Source organism: Sorex fumeus, unplaced genomic scaffold (genome assembly GCF_029834395.1).
Source record: "Sorex fumeus unplaced genomic scaffold, SorFum_2.1 ptg000094l, whole genome shotgun sequence".
Classification (NCBI taxonomy): Eukaryota; Metazoa; Chordata; class Mammalia; order Eulipotyphla; family Soricidae; genus Sorex; species Sorex fumeus.
Window position 1 is genome coordinate 2,167,638 of NW_026606151.1, and position 26,573 is coordinate 2,194,210.

A 26,573-nucleotide genomic window follows, 5' to 3' on the forward strand; every position below is an offset into this window, starting at 1 on the left:
AATCACTCCTGGTGGGGCTCAGGGGACCATATAGGGTGCCGAGGATTGAACCCGGGTGGGCTGCGTGCAAAGCCAGCGCCTTCCCCACTGTACACTTTCTGCACCCATTGATGTTTTAAGAACATCCGGGGCATGGGCCAGGAGAGATAGCACAGTGGGTAGGGCATTTGCCTTGCACGAGGCCGACCTGGGTTCAATTCCCAGCATCCCATGTGGTCCCCTGAGCAATGCCAAGAGTTAATTCCTGAGTGCAGATCCAGGAATAACCCCTGTGCATAACCAGGTGTGACCCAAAAGAGAAAAAAAAAGAGGAGAACTCTGGGGCAGATGGGGGGGAGGGGGGCCGCAGGTGGGTGCCCCAGCTCAGCCCCCCTCTGCCTGCAGATGTGGATGAGTGTGAGCGAGAGGACAACGCAGGCTGCGTACACGACTGTGTCAACATCCCTGGCAATTACCGATGTACCTGCTATGATGGCTTCCACCTGGCACATGACGGACACAACTGTCTGGGTGAGCAAGGTGGCGGGGTGGGGGTGGGGTGGTTCTGCAGTTCCCATACTCTGGACATGCCTAGCATGCGCCCAGCCCGGGTTCGACTCCCGGCACCACTCGGTTGCCTGAGCATGAGCTGCTGCAGCCCTTGGAGGCCCCCAGTACCACCAGGCTCAGTGTCTCATCCTCAGGTTGGCCAAGAAGCACTGCTGGTCCCCCCTCGCCCCACCGGGCCTCCTGGGTACCACTTGGGAGGCACAAAACAAAACAAGAGCAGTGTCCAGTGTCCCCCTGGAGTCGGGCGCTGAGGAGGAAATAATCCAGCCCTGGGTCAAACCCGTCAGAGCAGGACCAGAGCCGGGAGAGGGACCCACAGTTGAGGCTCAGGCTGGAGAGATGGCAGGAAGTGGGTGTGGCTTCTCCCAGCCTGGCTCTGTGGTTGTCAGCAGACATGTCCAACCCTGGGAAGCCCAGCTTCCTCAGTGGACACGGGGACCTGCCATCCCTGGGTGCCAAGAGCCCTGTGCAACCCTGCATGCGGCGGGCGCCAGTGTGGATGGTGGGAGGTCAATGACAGGATGTCTGCCTGGGGGCCGCGGAAGGCTGCCTTCCTCCCGACTTTTCCTTCTGTTGCCCCATCCCCTCCGGTCTGCCCTGGAGCAGGAGCACGGTGAAAAGAGCCTCTGAGAAACTCAGCCCAATTCTGATCACTGCCACAGAGCAATACTCTGGGCCTTACATTGGGATCTTTCCCGAGGAGAAAGCCCAAAGCCCACATCTGGAGGCCGGAGTGATAGTACAGCGGGGAGGGCATTTGCCTTGCATGTGACCGACCCGGGTTCGATCCCCGGCATCCCATATGGTCCCCTAAGCACCACCAGGAGTAATTCCTGAGTGCAGAGCCAGGAGTAACCCCTGAGCATCGCCGGATGTGACCCAAAAAGAAAACAAAAAAAGGAAAAGAACAACCAAAGCCCACATCTGAAAAGGATTTGAGAATGGGACCCTGGAGTCCTCCCCCACGTTCTTTTGGGGGCCCAAAGATAAGGTGGACGAATAGAAGAGCAGGAAAGGAAGAGAAACAGGATACACTGAAAAGTTGACAACGTTGGGGCCAGAGAGAGAGCACAGCGGGTAGGGCGCTTGCCTTGCATGTGGCCGACCTGGGTTTGGTGCCATGTATAGTCTCCCGAGTAACTTCTGAGCGCTGAGCCAGGAGTAATCCCTGAACGTAGCCGGGTGTGGCCCCCAAACAAAAACCAACAAAGTAGGCAAAGCAGTGCCTTCAACTTGAGGATGGATTTCCTGAAGTTCCCTTAGCCTCGAGAGTCTCCCAACTACAGAGCTGCCTCCAAACCCAGCCATAGGGCCGGAGAGTGGCTGCAAGGGCTGGAGCACTAGCACCTTCTGGTTTCTCCGAGTACTGCTGAGTGTGGCTCTGGGAGCCCCAGAATCAGCAGGCCCGAGAAGCACTGACTGAATAGTCTGACCAGCCAGGTCCTTACAGCCAGCCGGCCTGAGGAATGCCTGGAGCGAGGCTGAGGTGCGTGGAGGGCAGTGGCTGTGTGGGGTGCAGTCCCACAAGAGGGAACCTCAGGACAAGCTTGGCCCTGGGATCCCAGGCTGGTGATTTGGGATGTCGATTCACCCTGGGTGCTCTAAGCTGTGCCCGAGGCCTCCAAAAGGAAAAAGGAAAAAGTCCTATTCTGGGGCCAGAGCAATAGTACAGTGGGTAAGTGGGCCAGTGCTTGCCTTGCACGCAGTTGACCAAGGTTCAATTCCCAACATCCCATATGGTCCCCAGAGCCCACCAGGAGTGATCCCTGAGTAGAGAGCCAGGAGTCATCCCTGAACACTACCAGGTGTGACCCAAAGACCAAGGGCGGGAAGGGAGTCACATTCTATCTCTGGAACAGGGTTATCGAGTTCCACTCCCAGCACAGGCTCAGAACCCTCATTCCTGCGGCTCCCCTAGTCCTGGCCACCTCTCCCACAGAGCACAGCTCATACCCCACATGGGCTTCTTGAGATGCTGGCCCCCAGGGTGGTGGTACCTACATACACAGAGGCTCAGTGCGCCTTGGTTGCCCCCAGTGCTCATCAAAGGCCAGTGCCCCCCGAACTGCTTAGAGGAGAGTCACCCATTCGGGGTGGAAGGGATCAGCCTAAACCCCGCTGGAGGGCTCAGGTTGAAGGTCTCTATGTTTGACTTTTAAGGGAACTTGAGAAGGAGATCCAGGCCCTGGACCTCAGTCCCAGCCCCAGAACTGGGGGGAAGAATTTGCTTCCCGACAGGGCCTCTTGGGGCAGGAGCCAGTGGGTCTGGGCCTCCCCCTTAGCCAGCAGGTCAAGGATGGACTTCAGAGGGAGAGGACGGGCAGGTTCCTGAGGCCCAGCTGGGGACCCGTCTCCTCCATGCATCGAGAGCAGGCTGAGGTCCGCGGGAGTCCCTGGAAGAGCTTGGCCCTGGGGACCCGGCTGGTGATTCGGCTGGTGATTCGGGGTGTTGATTCAGCCTGGCAGCGCTCCCCCATCCCTCCCCCCTCCCCGCCAAGCTACCAGACTTTGTTTTGTTAAACCAAAATAGGAGAAAGGCTGGGGAGAGTGGCAGCAAGCCCAGGCGTGAAGTGGGGAGGGGGAGGGGGAGGGGAGGGGCCCTTGGCTCCGGAGTAGAAGGGATCCCGCGCCCCACAGGGGGTGCGGCTGCCCTCCCCACCTGCCCTGGCTGCCCACCACAGCCCACACCCCTGTTCCTGACCTCCTCACCACCCCTTCCCCATCCCTCTCTCCTCCATCCCTCGCTCCTGGTTTGGTGCAGTCAGAATACAGGCTGACCAGTTGAATGTCTAACTTCACTTATAGACAAGTTTCCCTTGTCTTTAATGGGTATGTTTCATTTAATAAACATGTTTATACCTACCCCCCAAAAATGACCAGTTTCTCTTTTTTTCTTTCTCTTTCCTCCCTCTCTCCCTCCCTCCTCCGACCCCCTTCTCTTTCTTCCCTCCCCTTTCTCTCCGTCTTTTCTCTTTCTTTTTCTCTTTCTTCCCTTCACTATCCCCGGCTGTGTGCTCAGGACTGAGCCCTGGCAGAGCTCCAGGGATCTTTTGTGGCTCTGGGTGGGTCCACACGCCTAGCCAGCCGGTGACCACGTTCCACTATCTCTCTGCCCACCCCTTTTCATATCTCTGCCCTCAGACCTGTTCATTGGGGGTGCAAGTCGTCACCGAGGGGAACCACGTTCAGATGCCCCCTCCCTGCTTGCTTATCTCGCCAGCTCTGCCACTAAGACTGGCTGGCAGGGGCAGTGGCCCCTGAGCTGATGATGAAGGCAGAAGGGCCAGGTCTCCTGGCGGGGCGGGGCGGGGGTGGGGCGGGGCGCTGTGGGAGGGGCCGGGTGTAGTGCGGGGGCGGGGCCAGGCTCTGTGGGCGGGTTCTGTGTGGTTCTGTGGGAGGGGCCGGGCGGGGCTCCGGCCTGGCCCCGCCCCTGCCGTTTGGTCCAGGGCCCGCCCTCAGGCACCCCCTCTCTGGCCCAGACGTGGACGAGTGCGCGGAGGGCAACGGGGGCTGTCAGCAGAGCTGTGTCAACATGATGGGCAGCTACGAGTGCCACTGCCGGGAAGGTTTCTTCCTCAGCGACAACCAGCACACCTGCATCCAGCGGCCGGAAGGTCAGTCTGCCCTGCGCGACCCCGTCCTTTGCCCCAGCCCAGCTGCTGGGGTGCTCTACGCTGGCACACAGGTGAAGCTGGGGGCTACGGGGTGGAGGGCACAATGGGGTGCGCTGCGTCCAGGACCAGTGATACCCCATTCCTTGAATGGGACGGGGATAGGGACCGGGGAAGGGGCGGGGGGGGGGGGGGAGGGCATAAGGGAGGTGAGGAAGGGTTGTCTGGTTCCATGAGTCTGTGACAGCTCCAGGACAGAAAGTCATGTGTCATGTGTCATCCTTCCAGGCACCTCACGCACCTCACCTACTGACTGCTTTGCACACAGTGAGAACTTCATAAATATCGATTAAAATTGTGTTTATCTTAGGGCTGTTGTAAAGCCCGTAGGGCATTTGCCCTGCTTGTGGCCAACCTGGGTTCGATCCTAGCATCCCGGAGGGACCCCCTGAGCACTTCCAGGATTCCTTAGCATTGCTGGGCGTGGCACCCCCCCCCCAAAAAAAGTGCATTTATTGGTCCCCGGAGAGATAGTACAGGAGTCTTTACTAGTCTTTACTAGTCCTGCATGCAGCAGACTCCAGTTCTATTCCTGGCACCACGTATTGTCCCCTGAGCACTGCCAGGCGTGATCCCTGAGCACAACGCGAGGAGTAAGTCCTGAGCAGTACCAGGTGTTACCCCACAACCTTCCCCCCCCACACACACATAATAAAATTAATTTATCTGTACCAGTGACTCCCCTAACATATTCCAGATTTGTTATTTCCCTTACCCAGTTTGACTAAGCTCTTTTTTTTCTTTTTTTTTTTTTCTTTTTGGGTCACTCCTGGCTCTGCACTCAGGAATTACTCCTGGCAGTGCTCAGGGGACCATACGGGTTGCTGGGAATCAAACCTGGGTCGGCCACGTGCAAGGCACATGCCCTACCCGTGTGCTATCACTCCAGCCCCTCTGACTAAGCTCTTTGAGGGAAGAGATGAAGTCTTACATTTTTCTGGTTGCTTCCTAAATCTGTGGGATATCTAACACAGTGATGGCCGGTGTGAGAAACCCCCGGAGGACTGGCTAGAGGAGAGGAGATGGGGCTGGTTTTCTGGGGGTCAGGGATTAATGCCCGGGAGTGGTTTCCCTAGGAGCACCCACTCTGGGGGTGGGGCAGGAGCCGTGAGGAGGAGTGCGGGGTGCTCTCCTCAGCCAACCCCCCCTTATTTCCTCTGCCCAGCTCCTCTTCCTCGGGGCTCCCAAAACACAGTGCAGTCACGTACCCCCTTTTTCGCTTTTAGAAGGAATGAATTGTATGAACAAGAACCACGGCTGTGCTCACATCTGCAGGGAGACCCCCAAAGGGGGCATCGCCTGTGAGTGCCGCCCAGGCTTCGAGCTCACCAAGAACCAGCGGGACTGTAAATGTGAGATGTTCCTCGGGGCGGTCGGGGACGGTGGGGTGGCGTGTGTCGGTGGCAGCCGGGAAAGAGAGCCATGTTTGCGCCCTCTCCGGGACCCCAGACCAGGCGCTGGCAGGCCTTGGGTTTGCCTGGTGCTGACCGGGAAAATGCTTTAAGCCACCAACTGAGCCGGCTTCAGGGGCCTGATGTGTCCTTGTCCTCTGCTCTCCATCCAGTGACATGTAACTACGGAAACGGCGGCTGCCAGCACACGTGTGATGACACAGAGCAGGGACCTCGGTGCGGCTGCCACGTCAAGTTTGTGCTGCATGCGGACGGCAAGACATGCATTGGTGGGTGAGGCAGGTGGCCTGGGGACAGGCGGGGGGGATGGGGGGGCCAGCGAGGGGACAAGACCCAGACACGATGCCAGGGCTAGAGAGGACCATGTCTGAGAGCCCCGCACCCGCCTCCACTTGGAGCACCCCTCTCCTCCTCCTCTTCCTCCCCCAAGGATAGGCGTGGCTGAGGTGTGTGTGTATGGGGGGCTTCCCTGGAGAAGTGGGAGGAGACCAGGATGGGGAGGGTAGGTGACGCCTGGAGCCCAGGCTGCCCAGCCCACACTGTCCACCAGGCCTCCTGATGCCGAAGGTCCTTTTTCTCTTTTCAGGGCTTGTTTTCTTCCTGGGTGTCCCCTCCCTGAGCCCCCCACTTCCTTCTCTGTCTACATTCCCACAGTGCTCCCTTTCAGCCCCCCCTGTAGCCCTGTCCCTGCCCCGCTGACTCCAGCCTGAGGCTGTTAGACACAGGATACCCCATCTCGTGTCCCGGGCATGGTGCATACCTTGAGCCCCCGCCCCGTGTCCCGGGCACAGCGCCCGTCTCTGGACAGCCTTACTGAAACAGCCGGTCAGCCCCTTTGTTCCTGCCTTTCACTCCCCAACCCCAGTTCCCAAGCTCCTAGGAGAGCCAGTTACCCTGTGCTCCCAGCACGCTAAGAAAGACCAGGGTGCAAGGGGGTCCCCTTTTCTGGGGGCAAGGCAGGAAGTGAGCTTGCTCTGTGGGTATGATGGCCGCGTTCACTTGTGGGTGACACTGCATCACTGCATTGGGGACAGATGGGAGCACGATACCACGGGCATGAGAATCAGCCTCCCTCCACATGCAGAACACCCCCCCCCCCACTCTGCAGGGCGCCCCCAGACCTCAGACCCAAGAACAGGAAGTTGGGAGGGGATCTCCCAGGGGCTGCCTGCAGAGCTTGCTCTGGGGTGGAAACCCCCCTACTCCCCGTTTCCCTCTAGAGCACTTCTCTGAGACCCCATGGTCCCGGGGTGGGTCGGGGGGATGCATTTCATCATTTCTCCCCCGGAGCTGAATTCCTTCCTCCCACCGGCCCCTGGACACGCCCCCTGCCCCTAGAGAAGCTGGGTGCACGCTGGGCTTACCTAGCCTCTTTCTATCCAGAGCACCCCAAGAGGGGCTGCCCTGGGGAACCCCCCCACCCAGCTTAGCTGGGGGTCTGCGAGACCCAAGGCCCATCAGGGTGGACGTGGCCGGGACAGGCTCTGCCACGCCCCTCTGCCCACGTCTCTCCCTCTGCCCCGTTTCCTCTTGCCCTGGACCTTGGTTGTTCTCCCCAGTCCTGGTGGGGGGGGGGGACATTTCATTGTCGGGGGCCTCAGGACTCTGCAGAGGGCAGAGGGGCACAGCAGAGTCTGGCCAAAACAGTGAGTGCTCTTGTGGATTTGGGACCTGGGGCCTCTCACCAGCTGGGGGGTTGAGCCCCCGTTTGGCCACAGATGTGCTGTGTGGGCCTGGGTTGAGGAGGGGTCCCCCCCATCAGTCATTGGCGGAGCCCCACCCCACCCCTGGGAACCCGGGGCTGCGAAGCCTCCCCTGACTTGCTTAGGGGTGCAGGGCAGAGGAGGGCGGGGGTGGGTCCGGCCCAGCGTCTAAACAGCTGTTTTGCGATCAAACAGGGGGAAGGCGGCTAGAACAGCACACGCCCCCCCAGACCGTTTCTAATGGTAAATATGTCTGCACCCGCTTGCTCTCCCTGGCTGAGGGGAAGGCCTAACCCGGGGCTCCACTAACCGCATGCCCGCTGGGCCCCAGCCGCCCGCACCGCTCCTCGCACCCGCAGCTTGGGGCTGGGCCGCCGGGAGAAGCAACTGAGGCCCTGAGAGGTCTCCTGTAGGCCCGTCCTGCTTTGCGCCTGCACCCCGCTGCCCGCCTGCCTGCCCTCCTCCTGCCTCTCGCGCCTCCTCACCCCTGCCTCTGGACCCCCCCAAGAGCAGGTGGTCTCAATGTGGAGCCCCCACTGCACCCCCGCCCACCCTTGCCACCCCGCCCCACGCTGCCAGTCCAGGGGCCCCCGAGTTCAGATGCCCCGGGAGGGTTCCTGTGAGGCAGAGAGTGGGCGCAGAACACCGAGCAGCACCGGGTGCCACCCTGATGCTGGGCACCAGAGCTTGCAAGGTGGCAGCTTTGCCCAGTGACCAGTTCAGCCAGGTGCCCTCCTAGTCCCATCCCAGATGCTCCCTTGTATAGAATTGATGTGGGGGTCCCTGTCCCCTCTGCACGATGCCAGGGGCAAAGGTTTATCTTTTATTGCTTTTCTTTTTGGGTCACACCCGGCAATGCACAGGGGTTACTCCTGGCTCATGCACTCAGGAATTACTCCTGGCGATGCTCGGGGGGACCATATGGGATGCTGGGAATCAAACCCGGGTCGGCCGCGTGCAAGGCAAACGCCCTACCCGCTGTGCTATCGCTCTAGCTCTGGGTTATCTTCTTAGGTTCAACAGTCTTGGGCCGTGAGGGTGGCTGGGCTCAGGCACCACCCCCCCAGCATCAGAGGCCGGGGCAGAGAACGCGGTGCAGGGGCCCTGGGTGGCCTGGCCTTGCTGGGGTGCCTGTAGGCTGCAGGAAGAAGACAGCACTGGCTGGCTCTGAGACCCCTGCTTCTTTCTGTCCTGAGGGGACCTCAGGGGGCTGTCTCAATGGGAGGACCTCAGAGGAGGCTCTCGAACCCCCTCGGACCCTGGGTCACAGTTGTTAACTCGACTGATGAGTTGGCGGTGGAGCTGGTGATAGGAAGAGCCACTCTGGCGGTGCTTAGGGGGAACCAGGTGTGCTGGGGTGCCCTTTGAGCTGACCCTGTGCTCACCTCACTCCTTAGCCCCCCTTGAGTGCCTTGCTCTCAGAACATGTGCGGGGACCCCTCCTTGCCACTCCCCTCCTGAGGCCCCAGCAAAGGGACCCTCACCCACCGCCTTCCCCTCTCCGGATCTTTCTGTGCCTCCTGCCTGGCCCTCATGGTCACCCCAGGACACACAGCCAGGGGAGGAACAACGTGACAACCCCCACCCCTCTGCGTTCAGAGGCAGGGTGCAAAGGCAGACAGGGTAGCTCACCGCCCCCCTCCCCCCCTCTCCTCTGCATTCTGAGGGGTCACAGAGACAGCTTGGAAGGAGGGAGCCCTTCCCAGCCCCCTCCGCATTCCTGCCTGACAGCCTGGCTTGTACCTGCCGCGGGCCGCCACCGCCGTCCACCTTGTTCCAATCAAGGAAGGGGCAGGGAAGGGGCTGCATGGCTGCACATGGCTGGGGAGAGGGGGCGCCGGCCGGCCGGGAGCCTGAGCTTGATGCTCCTGACCCATCACCCTGCGCCCCTCCCTCGCCCACAGAGACCTGCGCCGTGAACAACGGCGGCTGCGACAGTAAGTGCCACGACGCGGCCACGGGTGTGCACTGCAGCTGCCCCGTGGGCTTCATGCTGCAGCCCGACAGGAAGACCTGCAAAGGTAAAAGGCAGTGACCTGGGGGTGGGACTGGGGACCCCCCTGCACCCCCAGAACCAGGAAAATTTCCGCCTTTCCGCCCCCTCCCAGCAGCCCCACCCACCTTCCAGCTCTGTCCTCCCTCTGGCCACTGTCCTTAGCTTCTCGCAGGCTCTGCGGGTCCCTGAACCCCTCATGAACCCACTCTTGACATCTGCACCCCAGGGAACCCTGTGTGTGTGCCTGGGGCCAGGTCACCGGTGTGTTTCGTGGCCTGGACCTTCCCTGGACACACTAGGCTGGGGGTAGCTGCGTCCTTGGCTTAGGGCTCAGCTCCCCATCGTTCCCCCCCCCCCCCCCCCCCCCCGTCACCAGCGCAATGGGACAGGCTGGAAAGAGCTGCCCGGTGTGGGGACATGTGCCATGCACACAGGAGGCGGGTTCCCTCCCCCACAGAGCCCGGAACCCCAGCCCCAGCACTGGGCGGGAAGTTGCCCCTCAGCGCTGCTGGGTGGGCCCAGGCCCTCAGCAAAGGGAGATTCAGGCCGAGGGAGAGCACAGCGGGTAGGGCGCTTGCCTTGCACACGGCTCACCGGGTTTCATCCCTGGCATCCCGCCTGATCTCCAAGCACCGCCAGGAGGGGTTTGGGAGTGCAGAGCCAGGGGTCAGCCCTGAGCACTGGCAGGTGTGGCTGAAAAGGAGGGAAGGAAGGGGGAGGGAGGGGGAAAGATTGGCATGAGAGTCTGCATCGGGTTAAGACGCCTGCGTGCCTGTGGCCAGACCCAGTTCCCGCCACCATATGCCCCGCCCCCCACAAGCGAAGCAACCCCCTGAGCACTGCCAAGTGTGCCCCCCCCCAGACAGCAGGAAGAAGACAGGGGCGTGCTCCCCAGCACCCTGCAGGGCTTCTGTGGGTGCCGAGGTGGCGTGCGGGCACATTCTGGGCTCGCTGCCAGGGTGTCACTTCCCACACGGCTCTCAGCATTGAGCCGCATTCTAGGTCCTTGCCTTGGGCCTGACCATGTGGGGGGGGGCATACAGGGAGCACTGAACGCCCCTCCCAGAACTGGAGCTGGTCAGGACAGGCCCCTGCTGTGTCTTTTTTTTTTCTTTTTGGGCCACACTGGCGATGCTCAGGGATTACTCCTGGCTCATGCACTCAGGAAACACTCCAGGCGGTGCTTGGGGGACCATATGGGATGCTGGGAATCGAACCAGGGTTGGCTGCGTGCAAGGCAAACGCCCTACCCGCTGTGCTATCACTCCAACCTCCATGCTGTGTCTTCTGGCTGGCAGAGGGGCGGGAGGGGGGGGGGGGGGGGGGGGGGGGGGGGCTGGTGGGGGCACAGGTCTGTGGAGTTGAGGGGTTTCTTGCCCGGAGGGTCTGGTGGCAGGTAGACTGGGCTCCCAGTGCTGGCCACTGAGTCCCAGTCCGGGGTGAGTCCCCTGGGGAAGGAAGCTTCAGCCGTCCCTCGCCCCACCCCCACCCTGAGGCCCAAGCTGAGTCTCTCCAGACCTGCGGCGCTCCCCCATCACCCCCACCGACAGCTCCCTTTCAGCTTGGGAGGGGGGTTGGGTCCCTCTGAGTCCCGCCTCTCCAGGGCACCCCACCCACCAGCTTTGGAGAAGACCCTCGAGGTGACAGGCCTCTGCGTGTCCCGGGACTAGGAGGGGCACAGTGATGTGGCAGGTCTTCAAGCAGGGGAGAAATTGTGAGAAAGGAGGGCCCAGGGCATGTCCCGGTGCGCGCCCCCTCCCCCCACCACCGCCAGCGCCCCTCACGCTCCCTTGTTTCCTGCTTCCCAGATATCGATGAGTGTCGCCTGAACAACGGGGGCTGCGACCACATCTGCCGGAACACGGTGGGCAGCTTCGAGTGCAGCTGCCGGAAGGGCTACAAGCTGCTCATCAACGAGCGCAGCTGCCAGGGTGCGTGGGGGGCCGCGGTGGGATCCATGGAGGGTCCCCCAGGGAGACCCGGCCGGAGTCCAGCAGCCCCCGCTGACCTGGCGCACTGGCCCCTCCGGGGCAGTCCAGCTCTCCGCGGGGGCGCTTGGCTTCCCGTGAAACGGGGGACCCAGGCTCATGCCCACCCACCGTGGGGGCAGCCACAGCGGAGGACGACCCCCCCCAGAACACCTGAGGGGCAGAGCTAGCGGGGTACCCCAACTTCAGCGCTCCCCCCCGCCCCCCTGTCCCCGCAGACATTGACGAGTGCTCCTTCGACCGGACCTGCGACCACGTGTGCGTCAACACGCCGGGCAGCTTCCAGTGCCTGTGCCACCACGGCTACCTGCTCTACGGCGTCACCCACTGCGGGGGTGAGGCGGGCTTGAGCAGAGCTGGAGTCCTTTTGGGCCCCCTGAAAGTAACCTAGCCCCCCCCTCCAGGGGGCAACTGCCCTGGCGTGGGTGGAGGGGGACTAGGATGATGACGGGAACTGGCGGGTGCCCTTAAGAGGGATGCTTCCGTTTGTTCCCTTAAAGTCGGTGTCCGGGGGAACAACTGAATCTTTTTTACTTTCTGGGAAGGGGCCCCAAGGCGAAATCAGTTTAGGAATCTCTGGTGTGACCAGAGGTTGCACACTGCTGCTGCCCACGGCCCCTCCACTAACCCGCCCTCCCCCCACCGCGTCCCCCGCGCCTCCCGCCGGCTCTTCCCCAGATGTGGACGAGTGCAGCATCAACCGCGGAGGCTGCCGCTTCGGCTGCATCAACACCCCGGGCAGCTACCAGTGTACCTGCCCCGCGGGCCAGGGCCGGCTGCACTGGAACGGCAAGGATTGCACAGGTGCGCGGCGCCCCCTGCCGGCCGCGGCGGGCACTGCTGCTCCGGGTGGGCGTGCCAGGGCCTCCCCCCCCACCCCCCCACCCCCGCGCAGCGGTCTGGGGTAGGGGTGCGGGCCGGGAGGTGGGGGCTGAGCGAAGCAACCCGTGGAGCTCACGGCCCAGAGTTTTTTTCCGTGAAGAATCCCTGCCTCGGCCTCCCCGCACAATCACGGCTCTGCGTGGCCAGTGCGCTTGCTCCAAGCCGGCCAGTGGAGGGAGGGGGGGCCAGGGAAGCGCCCCCCACCCCCCTCAGGCCTCTGTCCCCCTGCCTAGAGCCGGTGAAGTGTCAGGGCAGCTCTGCCGCCTTGAGAGCCCTGCTCAGCTGCAGCCGCACGGGCAAGAAGGACACCTGTGCCCTCACCTGCCCCTCCCGGGCCCGCTTTCTGCCAGGTACCTGGGGGATGGGGCGTGTGGGTGGAGGCAGGTGAAGACCACCCTGGGTTTCTCCCCCACCGTGGGGTGTCAGGGCTGACAGCCCCCTTCTCTCAGAGTCTGAGAACGGCTTCACCGTGAGCTGCGGGACCCCCAGTCCCAGGGCCGCTGCAGCCCGAGCAGGCCACGCCGGGAACAGCACGCAGGCCGGCCAGTGCCAGGGTGAGCAAGGAATTCACCCCCGCCCACCCCCTTCCTTTCTGCCTCAAAACTCTCTGCCTGGCTCCCTCCTGCCTCGACTTCCCAGCCCCGGGCATCCTGCCCAGCTTCTCCACACACTGCCCCCAGCTCAGGGTGCCCTCCCCCCAGCCCCCGCCGTGCTGAGCCCCTGCCTTCCCTCTAGAGGCCGCAGTGCTCGCCGTCAAGCAGCGCGCCTCCTTCAGGGTCAGGGACGCCAAGTGCCGCCTGCACCTGCGCAACAAAGGCAAAGTGGACGAGGCCGGCCGGAGCCCGGGCCCAGGTCTGCAGGGGACTCCCCCCCAGGACCCCACACACCCTCCCCCGGGGCTCCAGAATCCCCCCCACCGGGTCTCTAAGCCCCTCTGCAGTCCGGGAGGCACTGTAGACAGTCGGGCCCCCTGGGGGGGCCCCCAGGATGGTCCTCCAGGCCCTTCGCATCCTGGACTGGGAGTTAAGGTGGGACGGTCAGGTAGGGGGGAACCCTGGGGTGACCAGGTCCCCCGCCCCAGGTGCCGCCGCGCCGTGCTCCGACTGCCAGGTGACCTTCATCCATCTCAAGTGTGACTCCACGCGCAAGGGCAAGGGCCGGCGGGCCCGGACCCCGGCGGGCAAGGAGGTCACGAGGCTCACCCTGGAGCTGGAGGCCGAGGTCCGCGCGGAGGAGACCACAGGTGGGCCTTGGCTCCCCCGGGAGGGGCGGGCCGGGGGGCGGGGCCAGGCTCCCTCTGACTCCGCCTACCCTGGCTGCAGCCGGCTGCGGGCTGGGCTGCCTGCGGCAGCGGGTGGAACGGCGGCTGCGGGGGTCCCTGAAGATGCTGCGCAAGTCCATCAACCAGGACCGCTTCCTGCTGCGCCTGGCCGGCCTGGACTACGAGCTGGCCCACAAGCCCGGTCTGGCCGCCGGCGAGCGCCCCGAGCTGCTGGAGGCCTGCCGGCCTGGACAGCACCGCGCTGGGGTCAAGTGTGGTAAGGGCGCCAGCTGGGTCCCAGGGGGGCAGGGGGGCAGTGGGGCGGGTCCAGCCCCCGCAGGTCACCCCATGACTTCAGTTGCACCCCGCAAATCATGAGGCAGCCAGCACCCTCCCAGCCCATCATCCTCCCGTCCCTGGTCCCGGCTGACCTCCAGGACACAATAGAGGCCTCCAGGCCCTCCCCATCCTCCCTGGCAGAGTACCCACAGATTCGGAGGAGCGGGCAGGGGAGCCCCAGGCCTGGGTGGCGGGCAGCAGGGGTGGGGGGCTAGCACGGCCCACTCTCCCTCAGTCAGCTGCCCGCAGGGAACGTTTTACCACGGCCAGACGGAGCAATGCGCGCCATGCCCGGCGGGCACCTTCCAGGAGAGGGAAGGGCAGCTGTCCTGCGACCTTTGCCCCGGGAGTGATGCCCACGGGCCTCTGGGAGCCACCAACGTCACCACGTGTGCAGGTGCCCGGGGAACAAACCATGCAGAGTGGGCTCGGGTGGGCACGGGGTCCCCCCTCCACCGCCAGGGCAGGCCCAGGCTCCCATCCATGCCCGGCCAAGCCTGTGTTCCCCACCCCCAGCCGGGTGCTCCCCCCACTCCCCGGGGGCTGAGTGTCCCGTCAGAGCCGGGCCCTGGCTTGTTGCAGGTCAATGCGCCCCGGGCTCCCACTCAGCCGATGGCTTCAAGCCCTGCCAGCTGTGTCCCCGTGGCTCCTACCAGCCTGAGCCGGGCCGCACCCTCTGCTTCCCGTGTGGGGGCGGCCTTACCACCAAGCACGAGGGGGCTGTCTCCTTCCAGGATTGTGATGCCAAAGGTGAGTGACCCCCCGCACACACACACACACACTCCCTGTGGTTCTCCCCAGCATGGGCATCTGGGGCCCCTGCCATCATCACTCTCTGCAGTTCTTCCCAGCCTCTGGGGACCCTGCCATCCTCCCCAAGCTAGGAAGGGCTCAGCGGCCCGGGACACGCCCCTTCCACCTCTGCCCTGCCCCCACCACCCAGCCCGGGCCCACCCCTCTGCACGTTCCCAGTCCAGCCCAGGAGTTTCTGTCCAGGTTTACCAGGCTCAAAGCCCAGCACATCCTGTCCCGCAAATCTGCCTTTTCCGAGGCCAGAGTGATAGCACAGCGGGTAGGGTTTTTGCCTTGCATGCGGCCAACCCGGGTTCAATCCCCGGCATCCCATATGGTTCCCCAAGCACCACCAGGAGTAATTCCTGAGTGAAAAGCCAGGAGAACCCCTGAGCATTGCTGGGTGTGACCCAAAAGGCAAAACAAAAAACAGACAAAAAATCTGCCTTTTCCTGGGCTGCTGGCCATTCTGAGCCCCTGCCTCTCCCCCTGCCCACCCCCCCGCAGTCCAGTGCTCCCCCGGGCACTACTACAACACCAGCAGCCACCGCTGCATCCGCTGCGCCATGGGCTCCTACCAGCCTGACTTCCGCCAGAACTTCTGCACCCGCTGTCCCGGCAACACCAGCACCGACTTCGACGGCTCCACCAGCGTGGCCCAGTGCAAGAGTAGGTGGTGGGCCAGGCTGTGGGCAGCGGCTGGGGGAGCCCAGAAGGGGCAGAACAGAGGAAGCAGAGGAGGGGTGGAGCCCCTGGGAGCAGGGCTGGGGGAGTGGGAAGGGGGGAGGCCCTCCAGCTCTCCCCAGCACAGGAGATCTCAGAGCAGGTGTGAGGCTGGCCCATCAGCTGCTGCTCCCTGGAGTGAGGGGGCAACGCCCACGTGGCCAACGCCCACCCCAGAACTCTTACCTCTGACCCTTTCCCGCTGCCCCTGCTGACTTCCCTTCTCTCTCTTTCTCTCTCTCTCTCCCTCCCTCTTTCTCTCTCTCTCTCTTGCTCTGTCCCCCGGGGCTTGGCTACAGATCGCCAGTGTGGCGGGGAGCTGGGTGAGTTCACCGGCTATATCGAGTCCCCCAACTACCCAGGCAACTACCCGGCGGGCGTGGAGTGCGTCTGGAACATCAACCCCCCGCCCAAGCGCAAGATCCTGATCGTGGTACCCGAGATCTTCCTGCCCTCCGAGGATGAGTGCGGGGACGTCCTGGTCATGAGGAAGAACTGTGGGTGGCTGCAGGGCTGGGCTGGGGGTGGAGGGGGAACGGCTGTAGGACAGGAGGAATGGGGGCTGTTAGTGTGACTGTGTGTGTGGATGTGAGCACGTGAACCTGAGTTACGAGCATGTACGGTGAGTGCAAGCATATGCCTGTGCAGGAGAGTGCGAGTGCATGTGTGAACGAGAGGGCGCGTTTGGAAGCATGTTGCATGGGAGTGCAAATGAGTTACAAGCATGCGTGTGTGAGTGTGCATCTGTTTGTGAGAGTGCGTGGACATGAGTATAAGCACACACGAGCAAACATCTGTGCATGCGAGTGCAAACATGCGTGCAAGTGTGTGTTCATGTGAGTGTATACAAGAGCACATGAGTGTGTGTGAGCATGTTTGCATATGAGTATAAGCATGTGCATGCAAACATCTCCATGTGAATGCGAGCGTACGTACAAGTATGTGTGCATGTGAGTGTATACGGGGGAGCATGAGTGTGCATGTGATCACGTATGCACGTGAGTACAAGCGCGTGTGCGTGCAAACATCTGTGCATGCGAGTGCGAGCATGCATGCAAGTGTGTGTGCATGTGAGTGCGAGTGTGTACGGGAGCACACGAGTGTGCGTGTGAGCATGAATGCACATGACTACAAGCATGTGCGTGCAAACATCTGCATGTGAGGGCGAACATATATACAAGTATGGGTGCACGTGAGTGTGCACAGGAGAGCATGAGTGTGCGTGTGAACACTTTTGCACATAAGTACAAGCGCGCACACATGCAAGCATCTGTGCGTGTGAGTGCAAGCATGCGTGCAAGTGTGTGTGTGCATGTGAGTGAGTACATATGGGAGATCTCACACAAGTGTGCATATGAGCACATGAGTACAAGCGCACATGCATGCAAACATCTGCATGCGAGTACAAACATGCGTACAAGCATGTGTGCGTGTGAGTGTGAGTGTATACGGGAGAGCACGAGGGTGCGTGTGAGCACATGATTTCAAGCACGCATGCGTGCAAACATCTGCATGCGAGTACAAACATGCGTGCAAGTGTGTGTGCGCATGTGAGTGCGAGTGTATATGGGAGAGCACGAGTGTGCTTGTGAGCATGGATGCACATGAGTACAAGTGTGAATGTGAATTGTGCATGGGACGTGAGTGTGAGTTCATGGCATGTGTGTATAAGAATGCATGCAAGTGTGCGTGTATGCGTGAGTGAGTGCCCAGGTGAGAGTGAGTAGGTACATGTGTCCCGGGAGGAGAGAAACCCGTGAAAGGACACAGCCAGCCAGGAATGCTGCTCTGTGGGAGCAGCGGAAGGGGGGGAACCAGCAGCCGTGGGCCGGCAACTCCAGTGCGTCATCTGCATCCTGTCCCACGGAGCCCTTTGGCCAGTCTGGTCCCTAATGTCACATCTCTTACCCACTGTGAATACGAGAACATCAGAGGGGAATTGAGGGCCGCGGTGGGGGGTGATGTGTGCACTGCCAGATCGGGGTGGGTACATGTGCTGTTGTAGGGGAGGCCCTCTGGGGTGACTCAGCCCCCCGCTTTCCCTCCCAGCCTCCCCATCTTCCATCACCACCTACGAGACCTGCCAGACCTACGAACGCCCGATCGCCTTCACCGCACGCTCCCGGAAGCTCTGGATCAATTTTAAAACAAGCGAAGCCAACAGTGCCCGCGGCTTCCAGATCCCCTACGTGACCTATGATGGTGAGCAGGGCGTGGGGCACTTGGAACTGGGTTGGTGGGGGATGAGCCAGGGCGCTCTGGGGGGCCTGGGGAGGGAACAGGGGCTGCAGGCACAGCGCCATCCCCCTAAGTGCCTTCCCTGGGGGGCCACACAGAGGACTACGAGCAGCTGGTGGAGGACATCGTGAGAGACGGCCGGCTCTATGCCTCGGAAAATCACCAGGAGATCTTAAAGGTGAGTGAGCGGTAGCCTCAGGGGCACGGTAGCATGAAGGAGCAGTGACGTGGTGCTGGTCGTGCACCTGGGCACACATGGGCATTCTCAGCTCATGCTCCTGGCCCTGTCTGAGGTAGGGCTTGTTGGCTCCCACTCAACAGATGAGGAAACCGAGGCCCAGAGAAGGACAAGACTCTCCCAGTGGCAAAGCTGGGGTTTGTGCCCAGGCCCATCTGACTGCAGGGGTTCCCCTGCCTGCCCCCCACCGTCTTCCAGAAGCATCCCCCTCACCCCTCTGCCCAGAGAGGAGGAAATGTCAAAAAGACACTTGGGCATAAGTGCCAACCTTCCCTCGCTCCTCTCACAGACCAGCCGGTGCCAAATGGAGCTCTCTGGAAGGAATGTTAAACAACAGACACTTGGGCCTGAGGTTTAGGTAGTCTTAGTTAAGAAACTAGTCCTAGGGGCTAGAGTGATAGCACAGTGGATAGAGTGTTTGCTTTGCATGCGGCCGACCCAGGTTCGATTCCCAGCATCCCATATGGTCCTCCGAGCACTGCCAGGAGTAATTCCTGGGTGCAGAGTCAGGAGTAACCCCTGAGCATCGCTGGGTGTGATGCCAAAAAAAAAAGTAACCAAAATTACCAGCATTTTCAATAGCTCATATATTGATATAAAAATGAAACATGATGATAAAAATTTAGAACTTACAAACTACAAAGAATTTAATTTCAAGGGCCAGAAAGATTGTACAGGGGTTAAGTCACTTGCCTTGCATGTGGCCAACCCCACTTCTATTCCTGACACCTTGTATGGTCCCTTTGGAAACTTCCAGGAGTGATCTCTGCACACAGAGCCTGGAGTAAGCTCTGAGCACAGCTGAATGTGGCCCAAATCCACCCCCTCAAAAAAGAATTACACCAATGACCTTTCAACATTGTGTGTGTGTGTGTGTGTGTGTGTGTGTGTGTGTGTGTATTGGTTTTGTGGCCACATTAGGTGGTGCTGGAGGTTGTTCCAGGCTCAGTGCTCAGAGGACCAAGTAGTGCCAGGGATCGATCCCAATCCTCCTGAATGCACAGCAAACACTCAGTCTTTTGAGCCATTTCTAGTGCTCTCTGAACCTAGCTTTAAAACTCTGAGCCCTGGGGCTGGAGTGATAGTACAGCAGGGAGGGCATTTGCTTGTATGTGGCCGACCCGGGTTCGATTCCCAGCATCCCATATGGTCCCCCGAGCACCACCAGGAGTAATTCTGGAATGCATGAGCCAGGAGTAACCCCTTTGCATCACCGGGTGTGACCCAAAAAAGCAAAAAAATAATAATAATAATAAAAAGAAATCTGAGCCCTTATTTGAAATGGGCTCTGGAAATAAAAATATACAGTAGTACCTCCATCCTGATTAAAGTAAGGAAGAGAGACTAGGGGTCCCACATCTTCATTTTAAAAATCTGCTGCTAGGAAAGAGCACTGTTCCAGGAGTCTGACGGAGCCCCGGTGCTCGCTCAAGCTGGTGCTGGCACTGTGGAGTGCTCAGGCTGAGGGGGCAGGGCCAGGGGCTGGACCCTGCTTCAGATGCAGAGGGGGTCCCTGGGTCCCTCTCTCCTGCTGCCTGACCCTGCCCGGCCCCCATCCCCTGCAGGACAAGAAGCTCATCAAGGCGTTCTTCGAGGTGCTGGCCCACCCCCAGAACTACTTCAAGTACACGGAGAAGCACAAGGAGATGCTGCCCAAGTCCTTCATCAAACTGCTCCGGTCCAAAGTTTCTAGCTTCCTGAGGCCCTACAAATAGTGGCCCCCCAGCCTGAGACCCGGGTTCTGAAGGCCCCACACGCCTTTGCCCCCAGAGCCAGTGGCCGCCCCCTCAGACAAGGAGGCCGCTCATCCGTCACTCGTAGACCCGGTCCCCGGCTTCTTAGCCCCTTCTCCTTCTCTGTCTCTCTCTCTCTCTCTCTGTCTCTCTCTTATCTGTCTGTCTCTTTTCTCTGTGTGTGTCTCTGTTGTCTCTCTGTGTCTTTGTCTGTCTCTGTCTCTCCTGTCTGTCTCTCTGTGTGTGTCTCTGTCTCTCTTGTGTCTCTCTCTGTCTCTGTCTGCCTGGTTCTCTTTCTTTCTGTATGTCTCTGTCTTTCTTGTGTGTCTCTCTGTCTGTATGTCTCTCTCTGTGTCTCTGTCTCTCTGTGTCTCTGTCTCTCTTGTGTCTCTCTGTGTCTCTGTGTCTCTCTGTGTCTCTGTCTCTGTCTCTCTTTCTCTGTGTCTCTGTCTGTCTTCTCTCTCTCTCTCTCTCTCTCTCTCTTTCTCTCTCTGTGTGTGTGTGTGTCTCTGTCTGTCTGTCTCTCTCCCCGATCCTCGTGTTTCACTACCAGTTTCCCCAGAAAACCCCTCAGCGCTGGCTCTGTCCCCTGCCTCTCCCCACCCCACTGCCCACTTGGCCAGCTCCCGACCCAGGCCCCGTCAGCCTGGAAGGTGCTAGAGGCCCACAGAGGCAGGGAGTCCAGTGGGGAACCGGGAGAGGACGAGGGACATTCAAGTGCCGTGCCTTGTGAATCGGGGGCCCAACGGTGCAGTGAGGGACCCCGTGGGGTGCCTCTGCCCACTGCAGGGCCAGAGAGGCCTCTGACCCCAGGCTTCCTGCCGGCCCACATGGAAGCCCTGGACTGCCCCCTGCGGCCAGCTTTGTCTCTCCTGTCCAGCTCCTCTCCTGCCCTGCAGGTCTCGACTGGGGTGAGGGGGGCTGCCTATGGGGGCTGACAAGGCCACACCCCTGGACTAGAGGGATGAGGAAGAGCAGCTGGCGGTGAGAGAGGTGGTGAAACCCACGGCGGGGATGCCCAAGATGGGAGCTCTGTCGGACAGAAACCAGGTCTTCAAGTATCGCGGGAAGAGGGAAAAGGAAAGAAAAGACAGAGACGTATCCTGGGACGGCCTGCGCCACACACCAGCCGGAAGCGCGCCTCGAACGCGGGTCAAGTCTCCTGCCTGTCCCTGGCCCAGCCAGCCCCTGTGGTTCACCCTGGGGGAACACTCCTGCCCTGGCCACATGCTGTCCTTCAGGAAATGAGGCTGCTGAGTGGACACGTGCCTGGGCCTCCCCACCCCCGCAAGAGTCGCCTTCCCCTCATCGCCCCAGATGGCTTGTGGGCGCCACCAAAGAGGACCCCACGCTGCAGCCAGCCCGGAGCCACCTACCTCGGGCCCGGACTGTGGACCGCTGCCCACCGTCCACAGCTGATAAGTGCAATCAATTTGGAGTCTGTCTGTGTTGTCTAGAGGGAGGGGTTTTGTTTTCTGATTCCGGCTTGGCTTCTGTTTCCTTTCCCTCTCAGAGCGATCCCAGGTCGAGCTGCCCACGAGAGGAGGGTGGGTTTGGGGTGGGTCTCCTGCTCTGACACCGGCGCCCACCCCCACCTCCACCCCCAGCAATGCCCCTCCAGACCCAGAGAGCCCGCCCCGGGGGTGGCCCCAGGCTGCAGCGCAGAGGCACCGGATGCATGGGACATTGGTCTTGGGGACTCAGCCTCCCCGCGGCTGCCACATGGACCTCGTCATTGCAGAGGCCAGTGGAATTGGTCAGTGATTCTTCGCCTTAAACGGGGAGAGATCCCCCCATCTCTTCCCCGCCCTCGTCCTGTTTTCTCCAGCGGTGTAGATGGAGGAAGATCAAGATGATGGTGACGGGCTGACTTAGGGCCTCAAGGCCAGGGACAAGGCTGCGGGAGCCAAGAACAGAGCAGGGACAAGCCCGAGCCGTGTGACCTCACCAGCTCGCCAGGCCTTGACAGCCAGCCTCGCTTCCTCAGCCGTTGTTTCTCAAAGGGAGGAAGACTCCGGTCCATGCCCGAGCCCAGGTCCTGCGACTACTCTCCACCCTCTGTTGGACTGATGCCCACAAAATGTAGTTTCCGTTTTCCCTGCTAGTGTTCTCCAAAGCTGTAGTCCTAGTAAGCCAAAGGCTCTCCGTGGATTCCTAGGGTGGCTTTCTACCCCAGCTCACTGGTCTCCTCTCCTGCCGGCCCCCTCCCCAGCTGACTTGGCTCTAAAGAGCCTGACATCCTTTCCACCAGTCAGCACTCACCAGCCCAGCCAGTGTCACCGATAGCTCCCACGAAACCCACTGGCCACCACCAAGAGCCTTGGTGGTGGGTATCTAACTGCCTTTGCTTACATGGTCAAAAGAATCTCTCTCTCTCTCTCTCTCTCTCTCTCTCTCTCTCTCTCTCTCTCTCTCTCTCTCTCTTCCCCTCCGCCCCCCAGAGAAACAAAAGGGCTGCTTTTCAGGTGAGGAAATGGTTTTTTAATACTAATTTGCATTGTTCTCGCTTCCTCTAAAGATGATCTTGACTAACTCTATCCATCCAAATTCCCTATCAGAGGTGAGGGAGGGTGACTGATGCTTCTCTCTGGACCATTTCATATCTCTCTTGGGAAGCTAGGCAGAATACTGCCCAGTTAATGCCAGAGAGGGGTGGGGGCTCCACTTTGGCCCACTTGCAGCCCACATAGACATGTAGCCGCATTTCCTATAATAATTATTCCATGGTTTCTGGGACCTGAGAATTATCTTCACAATACGGAAAGTATAGACCACTAGGCTTCTGATGTCAGAACAAGTGTGTGTGTGTGTGCGTGTGTGTGTGTGTGTGTGGACCCAGGGCATGTAGCAGGCTCAACACTGAACCACATCCCTGGTCCAGGGCGAATCTGGATAAGTAGACAAAGATCTGCCCAATGTCCACCAAGTTGAACTGCATCTGGGTTGGGAGTAGGAACCAGGCACTGCTGCTGCTGCTGCATCTCGGGGGGACGCTGGCCCTGGGCACCCAATCAGGGATCCAGTGGACTGAAGGAGGGGTCGACACTCAGGGACTCTCGAGGCCGCTGGAGGTGAGACAGAGAAAGGGGTTCTCACCAATGCAGGGATGTGGGAGATGGTGTGAGTGGGTGCCCAGAGACCTCTGCAGGGCGCGATGCTTGTGGGGCCCCATGACGCCTCATTTGTCTTAGTCTAAAACCAGCTATGATCTGAGTCCAATGCTCTGAGGGGGTCCGCCAGCACTCGGGGTCCAAGCAACGCCTACCAGAAAGGCACTTACCTCCTCCGCAACGTGGCAGCCCTTCTTCTCTCTGCCTCTCTCGCCCTGTTCTTATTCCAGGCCTGACCCCGACATCTGAGACTCTCAGAGTCAGAGGAAACTAGCCAGATCCTGAACTTGAGCTTCCCCACCCCATGCCTGCAGACCCCCAAGGCCGATGCTCCTCCCATTGTCTCAGAAATCGGTGATTTGAGATGGTGGAGACTCAGGCATTTGGATTTTTTTTTTTTCTGAAAGATTAGTGATCTAGTCCCAATCTTTGGTACTAGGGAATATTTTTTTTTCCCCTATCAGAAATGTGTTTTCCATACTCTTGGCAATTCTGGAGTGGATTCACGAGGAAGTCATCACGGTCTGCCTGAAAGTGGCCTCCAGCATTCAAACTCTGTTATTTGCTGCTTCTCACCTTGATTTCACAGGCTCGAACTAGGGAGAAAAGTTTCATGGACCGTAAGCAGAAAAGAATGAGGACCTACTTGGCTTCCTGCTTACTCCCATAGGAGAAAAACGGAAGCCAACAAGGAGATCTTTAAAGCTGACCTGTCTCAAGGTCATATACCCTGTCCTTGGGCCTTCCATGGACTAGAAGCCTAAGAAACTTTCTGATGAGGGGGAGTCAAATCCTCAGTCTTTATTGACTTGTCTAGACAACACAGATTGTAGCAGTTTGGACAAACAGAAAACTTGATTCTGTGTGAATTGAACTGAAGTTTCAGAGACTATTGATAACCATTTGGGAAGCTCTTCTTTTTTTTTTCTTTTGAATACAGAAGAAATCTCAAAGTATTGTATTTATATCTGCCTTCCACTGCTGCCAGTCTAGTAAGCATCTCCTACACAATCAACAATAAACAGTAAATGATGCAGTTCATAGAGTATTTTGCACTTGGGGAAAAATGTATCTGAACTTGTAAAAAGAAATGTTTGGGTTTTGTATTGTCTTTTTATTATTATTATTATTGTTATTATTATTATTATTATTAAAATACTAAATGAAATTCCTCAACCTGGTCTCACTTCCTGTCTCAATACCTTAGCCTAGAACTTGGAGAGAGCTTTGAGGAGAGTTTTGACTTTCAGACAAATTTACTCAAAATCTCCCATTTCTCAATCCTATTCCTAATAATTTTAGAGTTTATTAAGTCTTACCTCTGCTGTTTTTTTTAAATATTTTTACTTTTTGGGTCACACTCAGTGATGCTCAGGGGTTACTTCTGGCTCTGCGCTCAGGAATTACTCCTGGCAGTGCTTGGGGGACCATATGGGATGTCGGGGATTGAACCCAGGTCGGCCGTGTGCAAGGCAAATGCCCTATCCGCTGTACTATTGCTCCAGCCCCCCTTCTATTTTTAAAAGCAGTATCAAGAATGATCTCCTGTTATGATTACCTATAAGTGGTTCTGGATATTTGTGTTCTATACCTCTTGCAGTGGGCTGGAGCAATAGCACAGTGGTAGGGCGTTTGCCTTGCATGCAGCCAACATGGCTGACCCGAGTTCGATTCCTCCGCCCCTCTCAGAGAGCCCGGCAAGCTACTGAGAGTATCTCGCCCACACGGCAGAGCCTGGCAAGCTCCCCGTGACGTATTCGATATGCCAAACACAGTAACAACAAAGTCTCCAATGGAGACGTTACTGGGCCTGCTCGAGCAAATCGATGAACAGCAGGAGGACAGTGACAGGGACAGTGACGGACAGTGACATACCTCTTGCAAACAAAAAGTGGGCCAGGCTATATGTTTCAGTGTGCAGTCGCTAATGTAAAACACTTCTGGGTAGTTCAGTCACTGTACTGGGTACCCGACATTCTCTCCGAATGTATGGTCCAGGAAAATAGAGCTACATGCAAGGCAGTTACAGATCTAATAGCCTTTTGGATTTGCCGACTTTTCACAGCACCAATACTCTCACGTATGATCTTCCCCAACCTATGAAAGGGTAAGAAGCCTCTTCAAAGCCATACAGTTCTAACTGTAAAAAGAAGCAATGGACCTTATGCATTAAAAACAAACAAAAACCTCCTGAGGGCAGAAAAGATAGTACAGCAGGAAGGGCGGCCAACCCAGATTCAATCCCTGGCATCCTACATGGCCCCCTGAACCCACCAGGAGTGATTCTTATGTGCAGACCCAGGAGTAACCCCTGAGCACTGTTGAGTGTGGGCCCCTCACCCCCAAATATAAAGATCAGATGGAGAAATGGTACAGTAGCTAGGGTACTTGCCCTGCACGAGGCTGATCCAGATTTGATCCCTGTCATCCATTATGGTTGCCTGAGCACTGCCAGGAGTAGCCCCTGAGTATCACCAACTATGACCCAAATCCAAAAAAAAGAACAATCTGTCAGAGCAATAGTCTGGTGGGTAGGGCGCTCGGTGTGCAAGTGACTGACCCAGGTTCGATCCCGGAATCCAATAATATCCCCTGAGCATGCCAGGAGTGATCCCTGAGCAGAGCTAGGAGTAAGCCCTGAGCACCACAGGAGGAAGAATCCTTCAAGTTAGATAGTTTCCAATTCTTTCCCTTGTTTTGTTTCTTGGATCATACCCAGCTGTGCTTAGGGCTTACTCCTGGCTCTGAGCTTAGGGGTCACTCTTGGCGGGGCTTAGGGTACAACATAAGGTGCTGAATGTAGAACCCAGGTCAGCCACATACATGCAAGGCAAGCACCTTCCCGCTATACTATCTCTCTGACCCGAAAATGATAATTTGATGAAAATGAACAACCATAGGGGGCCAGAGCCATAGTACTGTGGGTAGGGCATTTGCCTTGCACACAGCTGACCTGGGTTCAATCCCCAGCGTCCCATATGGTCCCCCAAGCACTGCCAGGATCTCTGAGTGCAGAGCCAGGAGTAACCCCTGAGCGCTGCTGGATGTAACCCAAAAAGCAAAGGAAGGAAGGAAGGGAGGAAGGGAAGGAGGGAGGAAGGAAGGAAGGAAGGAAGGAAGGAAGGAAGGAAGGAAGGAAAGAAGGAAAGAAGGAAAGAAGGAAGGAAGATGAACAATCATATAAGTGAAGAGTTCGGGTCAAAAATATGAGGAATTGGGGGTCAGAGTGATAGGACAGTGGGTAGGGTGCTGTTCATAGTCAACTCGGGTTTGATTTCAGGCACACCATACTATCCCTTGAGCCTGCCAGGAATGATCACTGAACACAGAACCAGGAGTAAGCCCTGAGCACCACTGGGTATGTCTCAAAAAACAAAGAAATATGAGACACTGGGGCCAGATTGATAGGGGCTAAAGTAATTGCATTGCATGCAGCTGTCCCTAATGTGATCCCTGGAACCCCTGGAACCACATATGGTCCCCCCCAAGCACAACCAGGAATGACCTCTTGTCAGGAAGAGCCAGAAGTCCCTGAGCACCCCAAAGTGTAAAAGAAAGAAGAGAATTATTACACAGAGAAAAAAAAAATCCCAAGCAAGAAGACCCTAAAGAAGCACTATTTAGGGCTGGAGCGAAAGCACAGTGGGTAGGGTGTTTGCCTTGCACTCGGCTGACCCAGGTTCGATTCCCAGCATCCCATATGGTTCCCCGAGCACCACCAGGAGTAATTTCTGAGTGCAGAGACAGGAGTAACCCCTGAGTATCGCCGCGTGTGACCTCCCCCCGCCACCCCCCAAAAAAAGAAAGAAGCAAGGGTGGTAAGTTATAACAAATTTTGTATAAAAACTATGCTTACATCTTACTGAATCTTGAATTATACAGTAACAGGGTCAGAGTCAAAGTATAAAAGAATTTATCAAAAATTTCAGCTGCTTCCC

General features: G+C 58.7%; 1 protein-coding gene across 1 annotated transcript in view; it reads left to right on the plus strand.

Moving 5' to 3' along the window:
• Positions 1–19,583, plus strand: part of SCUBE3 (signal peptide, CUB domain and EGF like domain containing 3) — a 37,740-nt gene extending 18,157 nt beyond the window's left edge. Inside the window, exons 3-22 of the mRNA XM_056132636.1 lie at positions 385–510; positions 4,029–4,163; positions 5,447–5,572; positions 5,785–5,901; positions 9,240–9,356; positions 11,140–11,262; positions 11,538–11,654; positions 11,998–12,123; positions 12,435–12,551; positions 12,651–12,755; positions 12,937–13,053; positions 13,283–13,444; positions 13,524–13,739; positions 14,037–14,198; positions 14,384–14,551; positions 15,101–15,262; positions 15,616–15,813; positions 17,366–17,518; positions 17,653–17,732; positions 19,358–19,583. Of these exons, the coding sequence (XP_055988611.1) occupies positions 385–510; positions 4,029–4,163; positions 5,447–5,572; positions 5,785–5,901; positions 9,240–9,356; positions 11,140–11,262; positions 11,538–11,654; positions 11,998–12,123; positions 12,435–12,551; positions 12,651–12,755; positions 12,937–13,053; positions 13,283–13,444; positions 13,524–13,739; positions 14,037–14,198; positions 14,384–14,551; positions 15,101–15,262; positions 15,616–15,813; positions 17,366–17,518; positions 17,653–17,732; positions 19,358–19,507 (2,777 nt within the window). The 3' untranslated portion in view covers positions 19,508–19,583. The remainder of the gene's footprint in view (positions 1–384; positions 511–4,028; positions 4,164–5,446; positions 5,573–5,784; positions 5,902–9,239; positions 9,357–11,139; positions 11,263–11,537; positions 11,655–11,997; positions 12,124–12,434; positions 12,552–12,650; positions 12,756–12,936; positions 13,054–13,282; positions 13,445–13,523; positions 13,740–14,036; positions 14,199–14,383; positions 14,552–15,100; positions 15,263–15,615; positions 15,814–17,365; positions 17,519–17,652; positions 17,733–19,357) is intronic.
• Positions 19,584–26,573: the final 6,990 nt, after the last annotated feature.